At 38.9% G+C, this 8,445-nt stretch overlaps 1 protein-coding gene across 1 annotated transcript in view; it reads left to right on the top strand.

Annotated features, from left to right (window-relative positions):
* ITFG1 (integrin alpha FG-GAP repeat containing 1) overlaps positions 1-6,030 on the top strand; it is a 70,729-nt gene extending 64,699 nt beyond the window's left edge. Inside the window, exons 16-18 of the mRNA XM_054296110.1 lie at positions 16-98; positions 1,711-1,828; positions 5,210-6,030. Coding sequence (XP_054152085.1) covers positions 16-98; positions 1,711-1,828; positions 5,210-5,269 — 261 coding nt within the window. The 3' untranslated portion in view covers positions 5,270-6,030. The remainder of the gene's footprint in view (positions 1-15; positions 99-1,710; positions 1,829-5,209) is intronic.
* The last annotated feature ends 2,415 nt before the right edge of the window (positions 6,031-8,445 follow it).

The raw sequence follows: 8,445 nt of genomic DNA on the forward strand, positions 1-8,445 counted from the left end.
TTGTTTTTCTTTTAGTCCATAAGAAAACAAGAATGGACAGCTATCATACCAAACTCCCAGCTTATAGTCATTCCCTATCCTCATAATGTTCCTCGAAGGTAATGTCATCATTTAGATTTGCACTTCTCAAAATTGCATTAATACACAGGGTAAATTAGGCATTATGTGTAGGTTTAGAAATAGTTACTTGTATAGAAAGTTACTGAAGAAGAAGGGCGGGGGGTCAGTGCTGAGCTGGAGCTGAAAATGCTGCTCAGGTATTTACAGAGCCTCTCAGATGGTGCCCATAAACAATCGACTAAAAAAAAACCCTATTACCGGCTCAGGCAAACAATCAAAATGTATTACAAGCTCCACTTCTGTAAATAATAACATACTTGCTAGATTTAACAACATCCTCGGTGACAAATTATAAACATGGTAATGGTTGAATTAAGCATTTTTGTTTCACCAAACATGCAATTTCTGTCTGGTTCCATAGAAGAGCTTTGCTTCAGCCCTTCTGAATGCAGTAGCTGTTGCTACAGGAATTAATGTTTGCCTCTAAGTAAAGGTGAATGGGTTGGTTGCACGAGAGCTTGAACATAGAATTCACTTTGCAATTAAAATGTTTCTCCCAGAAAGAGAGCATGTTTCTCTTTTTGCTATTAGAGAAAACATTAGTCAAATATTCCAGCTGCATTTTGCCGCTTGATCTACCAGTGAGGTCAGTTGCATTTATCATGCAGAAATGATTCTGACATCAGTTCAGCAGTTAATTTTACTAGAGAACAAATAACAGTGGAGAATTGATGTGCTGCTTGAGTTGCTAATTAACAACCACAGAAATAACATCTGCCAGATGAAAATTTAGTTGCAGTCTTGCTGTATTTAAAGGTATGTGTTATGCAAAACCATTTCTGTTACAGTATCCTTAAACTATTTTTGCTTTCATATAAAGTCTGTTTATGGACTTTGTAGAATAGCAGAGGATGGAATCCCCAGAAGAAATCTGATTTCATAATAAAAGCTTTTTAATTTATATATTTTTTTAACATAGTATGTGATTTCCTGAGAGGCCTCAACACAGAGCCTGCTGCTGACAGCTTTCCCATGATAGGAAAGCTATAGTACAAAAAAGGGGTTTCCTGGGACTCAGGACCTCACATGATTTGAGATGTCTTCCAGGAGCCCTAAGGGGTTCAGTTTTGTTGATCTTCAGCCATAATCAACTGCTTATGTTTAGAACTGCAGTTGTCCCTGGATAAACTTCAGAAAAAGAGAACTGGGCCCATGAGCCTGTCCAAGGGGAGCTTCCCATGTGGTGGAAAAATCTTCCAGGGTTATTTTCCCCTGCTGTTCTGTGTCCCCAGGCCCTAGGCATTCCTGTGAAAGGTTTCCTTATGCATTTTGCTTCGTCCTAGGCAAGGGCAGGAGATAAATCTCCTAATGAGAAAAAGCTAATTCCCTGAGGATATCCATAGCATTCATGAAAAGTTAAACAGAAACTGCACTTAGACATGGTATTGCTCAAAAATAATTCTATTAAGCCATGTATTTCCAAGTAAACATCATTAAGCTTCAGTCTCTAAATAGAGCTGCTCATTTCTGTAGACCAGGTTGTCACCTGTCTTATCCTAACAGGTTCTTTTCATCTTTGTAAGCAAAATCTGTTTTCTGCTTCTTAATGAAGGGTATTAATGTTTCCTTGGATTTTCTTCTTTTGTATAGCTGGAGTGCCAAGCTGTATTTGACCCCAAGTAACATTGTACTGCTAACAGCTATAGCCTTAATTGGTGTCTGTGTTTTCATCCTGGCAATAATTGGCATATTACATTGGCAAGAAAAGGTAAGCTAATTTACTAGAATATTTTATTTAACACTCCCTTATATTTTACAGACCTGTACAATGGGTTGTTTTTTTTTTTTACATTTTTCTACAGTATAGTAACTTCTGACACAGACTGAATTGTCACAAAAGGTCTTACTACTAATTCAGTGTTTACCACAAGTTTAAAAATTGGCATTATTTTTATTTAAGCTCTAAGACACTTGAGCTTTTCCATGTTGCTCTTCATTCCTTTTTTCCATTAAGCTGTTACTTCCAATTGAAATGAGCCATCTTTGTTTCATATCTAAACTTACCATTTTGCAGTTTTAAGGAGAACTGTTTTGGAAAATGGAACATAAACTCAGTTTACTTACCTTGAGTTCTGCTGGTAATCTAAAAACAAGGAGAAAGTCTTTTTTGTGTAACCCTCTTTGCTGGTTGCACTGACATTAGCATTCAGGAACATATAGGGAGTCAGTTGTGCATATTGGCTGCTTTGCTCTCTGGGTCTGAATTACACATGCAGGGTATAGAAATCCATTGATTTGAAGAAGCATTTTGAAAGGGGCCTTTCTTGTCACAAAAGAAATGCATTCCCATTTTTCTTAACTATGCTCAGTTCACAAGCATACCCAGCTGGCAGAGTTGCCAATAAATGCTACTACATACCCAAACCATAATCTTAGCTGTCAGATAAAATTACTGCACATTCTGACATGGAATAACTGTTTGTTTTTGTGATGGTGGAAATAAAATGACCTTGTTAAACATTCAGACAAGTTTGCGCATGCTTCATATTTAAATGTTATTTGTCTGCCAGTCTTCACTCTTCAAAATGTTAAATACAGTCTCCAACTAATAACAAAGTTGGGAATAAGACACACAAAGCAAAGAAATACAAAGTTTATGATGGCTGTCATTAGCATGTCCTGTTGTACCAGGAAAGCACTTCTCACTTGTAGCTCAGGGCCGGGCACTGCCTGCGTTTGATTCTCTCTCCAACACATCTTTAGCAAACAAGGATAGTAGAAAAGGTACTTGGACTTTGAGTTGGGGAAGGATTACCTGTGCATAATTCCATCTGGAGAAATGAGATTTAATGGCAACATTCAAAAGAGTTTTTATACAATAATTCAAGCATTGTAGTGTAAGGAAGGACTGAGCCCAGAGTGCTTTTAGAGCCATTTTCAGTCCCAGGTGTGTGTGAATGTAGTGGTATATTGGTTATATTGTAAACTCATTTCTAACTCTGCAGCACAAAATAGGCACAAATATTTGGACAAATTGTGTGTCTTTTCAAACCATTGTATAAACAGGTGTTAATTCCTACATTCTTCGTATAGATTTTTGCCTTCCCAATGTTTAGAAGTACTTGAGATATTGAACAGATAAGAATGTTCACCAAAGCTGTGTTGTGCATCACTGACATGTGTAAAGTTAAACTCCAAACAAAGTTCCTTGTTTCTAAGCTTGTTCTTAGTTTACTGTCTCTCAGCAATCCTCTCCTAAAAATCCTGTCCTGGCTAAATGCCTGTCCCTTGCAGATCTCTGGAGTACATGCAGCAAAGAAAGGCAGGGGAAATGAACTGGCACTTAAAATCTTTTCTTTCCCCCAGGGAACATATGTTACTGTAAGCTGCAGTGTTTTATTCAGCAGTTTAAATAAATCCTGGACTTTGACCTCTGCAGATAAATAGCAAAGCCCTTTGTCTACGCTAGTTCTTACACACTCATCTCCAGCCAGGTACTGGAGTACTGAAATAGCTGTAGGGTTTAAGGGTAGGTGTTGCTCTGTCTTGCCTTAGAAATTTTGAATGCATTGAAGAAAAAAAAGCTTTGAAATCTCAGTTACCAGATTTTAGTTTTGATACACCAAATGAAAGAGAAAATGAGGAAAAATTGACACCATTATTCATCCTACAACAAAGACAATCTTGCTACATTTGCTACAGCCCTCCATAGTCCTTATCCTCATTCTTGAGAACTTGCTTTGGGGTCGTGAGGCCGGTCATGGAAACACTGCACAGTGATGGAAATACTGCTGGAAGGGGTTTGCTGGATCCAGCAGAGTATCAGTTACTGTCAAATTTGAAGCAGTAATTTTTTCAGGAAGCATACAAGAAATGGAGTGGAAATTGTTTTCTAAGTGAGACTGTGAAATTTTGTGGAATGTGACAAGCATTTCAGTGTAGGAAAGAGTGTGCCACTCCCTCCTTCCCACCCCTTTTTTGACATCCAGAATACTACTGACACTGATAAAGTCCCTGCCAAAAAAGCCAGACTGATATATCTTAAACCTCACTGACAGCTCTGCTGCTGCTACAAAATGCAGTAAAATCCATATTTAATCCAGTGGAGTTGCTATCACACATAAACATTGTGTAATGAGGAAGTCTTTGGCCTTGAGCCAAAGCAGAAGATGAACTCTCATGGCAGAAGACGGGCACCGATTTCTGCCACAATTGTTGTGTATTTTTATCAACTGAGACACAGTTCTGAATGCCCACGCAGCACCTACTGGAGAGGCTTTTCTTCATTTTACTCCTTAAGAAAAACAAAAAAGAAAGAAAGAACATGGGTCTGTGCAAGCTAAAAAGCATTTCAGTGTGCTTTGCCAAATTCTCTCATGCTGGGATTTACACATACTGTCTGTCATGACACAAGCACAGGTTTGCACTCTGTGTTCAAGAATCTTGAAGAAATGCTTCCATCCTCTGCTAAGTGCTTTAGCACACGAGAGCAGACGTGTGGGAGAGGACTTGTTTTGACACATGACATGAATTCTAGGTGCAATTTAAATGTGCTGTTTTTTTCCAAGCACCACCCAATTCATTCTTTCAGCAGGTCAGTGTGTGTTCTGCATAAATAAGCAGGGAAATGCATCCTACTTCACATTGTCATAATACAAACAAAAGACACAGAACATTTTTCACCTACTTGGTGTTGTTAGTTGTTGGTTGAACTGCTGTCTTGCTCTGAAGTTGCATTTAACAGAATGTTTTTTTAAATTAGATTCTTTGTACATGTAACATAAATTACATTTACAGTTAGTCCAGAGTAATTTCATCTTCTATTGCTAATGTAGACAAAATGGATACCAGGAAACAGTCTTCAGGTTTGAATTATTCCTTTTAAAAACCATTATTAGAAATAACAGAAAAGAGTGGGTCGTAAATACTACGACAGCAGAGCAGTAACAGCAGAAGCCAATTTTGCGTAGATTATTGCTATTTCAAGCTGACATCATTTAAAAGTTAATTGTTGGGGCTTTTACTAAGCCTTTTTGCCTTTTGTCAAATGGCTTGAAAAAAATCAACCATTCTCTGACACTTGACAGCTCATTTCTGTAACAGTGTTGCTCTAGATTCCACAAAGTGTTTTTTTATTATTATTTTTCAGAAAGCAGATGACAGAGAGAAGCGACAGGAGGCTCATCGGTTCCATTTTGATGCTATGTGACATGCCTTAATATTTATGAAGGAGCTGCTACTCATTTGCTTAATTGAAAGACTAAATTCTGATTTTTAAAATTATTACCATGAAAGTACTGTTGGTGTGTTATTTGTAAATGTTGCATTATCTGGTATTTATTTGGAAAGTATTAAAATTAGACCTGAATGTCTCACAAGGCCTTTCAGTTAAGAGACTGTATATAATAGCATTTGGCCTTTATTTAACAGAACTGTAAATTTATTTTTCTTAGTAAAGGGATCAATTGCATGTACCATTGTTTATGTACCAGTTGTTTAGTAATATTTGATAGAAAGAAAGGTATGTAAATGAAGTGTAGCATTTCAGCGAGCAGAATACCTTGTATCACTTGAATTGGTCTTGTCCTTTGTTCATTCTGCATAACAACCTGGTTTTTGAAAATTAAACTTGTGCAATTTCTCAGATGACTTAATCGTTAATTGTTTTGATTGTATTAAATGGTGCTTAACCTAAAGTATTCTGTATTTTTCTTTGTTTAAATCCATATGTGCAATGGTTAAAGAGCTTAGGAATTAGAGAGCCAAAAGGAACCTGCAGTGTGATGTGAGTTCAGTCATCCTGGGATGGATGCAGTATTTATGTGTGCTACTTCTACAGAGAAGACAACGCATTAAAAAATTAAAATCATAAAAATGTATCAGCATTACATAAACTGCTTTTATAATTAAACTACAACCACATTTGTTTTAGAAAGGTACAATGTTGTTATGAAAGTAACTATTTTTTTTTAACATAAGAAAGGTATGGGATTTTTTTGTTTGGTTTTGTTTTTCAAGAAGTTAAAAGAAACATTTTTGAGGAGAGATTGAGGATTGACACCCTGAAATGTATTGCTAAGTGATGAGATATGCAAAGAAATTAAGAATATAATAGGACCTTCAGAATAATCAATGCACATTTCCCATGTACACTGCTATGCCCAAATTTCCTGAGGCTGTAATAATGACAGAAGATGTATTGCTCAACTTTAGATATTTTTAGTGGTGATAAAGTAATGGTTGCTCAGTGTACTTGGGATCCTGGAAGAATCTCTGAGAATGCTTTTATTTTACATGAGTTTACACTACTAATTCTGCAGTTACATCAGTTAATTTGCATTCCTAATACTGTTTGATAACCTAGAACATCTTTCTCAGCAAACTGAAAGTGTTGGTTGTCAAGGCACTGCCGTGAGCAGGGGGTCCCTGCCAGGGCTGGCCGTCCCTGGAGCGCTCCCTGTGCCTGGCAGGGCAGCCCCTGGGCACACAGGAGGGAGCAGCTCCCGAGCTGGGCTGGTGGCGCTCAGCTGAGTGCCAGTCAGCCCCGGGGTTACCATGGCAGTGCTGAACACTCACCCATTCATACAGCAGCACCAAGCACCAGGCACAGCAGCCTTGTGTGCTGTGTCCTGAGCTCTGAAGGTTCACTGGGTGTTTCCAACATGCACTGATCAATGCCAGCACAAGAGACTCTCATGTCACATTGCTGTTATTATTCAGGATAGAATATTTCCTTCATGCACACCTTCATTTTTTCTAAGCTATTTTTTTTAGATGAATACTTAATGCTTTTGGTCTTTTTAAACCACATTGATAGAATCGGCTCCTACCAGCAAAAGAAAGAACTAATTTCATGATTAGGAGGATCCACAGTTCAATATATTTTCCTGTCTTTTTCAGATGATTGGAGAATAATGCTAAATGCATAATGCACTGTGGTAACAAAGTTGTTTTTACCTTATCACAATGCAGTACACATAGATTAGCTTCCTTTTGTTTTTGAAAAAGCAATTAGGAATAAAATAACCTCATGCTGACATTTAAGCTGTTGTACAAAACAATGAACTTGGTATCTTTTGCTCTGAGGTGTTTTGCATGCTCAGCAGTGCATCATTGCATCACTATATACAATATAATAAAGTTTACCCCAGGTTCTAAGTTCTTGTAGCATGGCTCACAGTCTATGCATACTGTTTTGAATTAAGGCATTAAATATTGTTAAACCTGTCATCAGAGGTTTCATGTTGTACTTTGGTTCTCTATTCTCTGTTTGGGTAAGGTTATTGCCCTTCTACCAGGAAGTTTAAGAAAGCAGCATCAATTAGAAAGTTGTAGTTTCAGGTGATTGTCACAGTAACTGAGAAGTGAGAAATAGTTCGAGCTACATAAATTTTCAAACTGCAGCCACTGTAACACAGCCCTGGTGAGAAATGCTATTGGAAGCTTCCTCGGTGTGAAATTTCACCTATATAAAAACACTGTTGACAGGCCAACTGACAGATGGCTGTTGAAATACCATCTTTCTTTGTTCTCATTTTCCATGAGAAGCTTTAAGACTGAATCTTCCTACCAGATTTATCATTAATGCACTATAATCCCCCAACAAAAGAACCAAGTTTTCTGCTGCAGATTAATAGGCATATTCTATATAGTATGATATTCCTCCTGTGCTGAGGCCGTCATGCTTAACAGAGACATTAAAAACCCTACAGTTAATGGAGATGTAATCACTACAAACACACCGAGTTTGGTCAATTCAGGGCTTCTGTAGAATCACAGAATGGTTTGGTTGGAAAGAACTTTATCCAATTCCAACCCCCCTGGTACGGGCAGGGACACCTTCCACTATCCCAGGTTGCTCCAAGCCCCATTTTTCACCTGGCCTTGAACATCTTCAGGGATCCAGGGGCAGCCACAGTTTCTCTGGGCAGCCTGTGCCCTGCCCTCACTGCCCTCACAGTAAAGAATTTATTCCTAAGAATCTAAACCTCCTCCCTGCCAGTGTGAAGGCATTCCCGTGTCCTGGCACTCCATCCCCTGTACATTGTCTCTCTCCATGTTTCTCTGTAGGCTCCTTTCACACTGAGCTCACCCCAAAGCTTCTCCTCTCCAGGTGAACAATGGCAGCTGTGCCAGCCTTTCCTCCCAGCAGAGCTGCTCCGTCCCTCTGCTCATCCTGGAGCCCCCTCTGGCCTGGCCCCAGCAGCTCCAGGTCCCTGCTGTGCTGGGGCAGCTCTGCAGGTGGGGTCTCACCTGGGCAGGGCAGAGGGGCAGAATCCCCCTTCCCTTAGTGCCCCCCATGGTCCTTCCCTGCAGGTTTGCTCTTGACCTATTGCCCCAGGCTGTGCCAATATTTGATATTGAATAGATACCAATGGATTGTAA

This window comes from Melozone crissalis, unplaced genomic scaffold, assembly GCF_028551555.1.
Source record: "Melozone crissalis strain CALT ecotype California unplaced genomic scaffold, PUWL_Pcris_2 ptg000007l_1, whole genome shotgun sequence".
Lineage (NCBI taxonomy): Eukaryota > Metazoa > Chordata > Aves > Passeriformes > Passerellidae > Melozone > Melozone crissalis.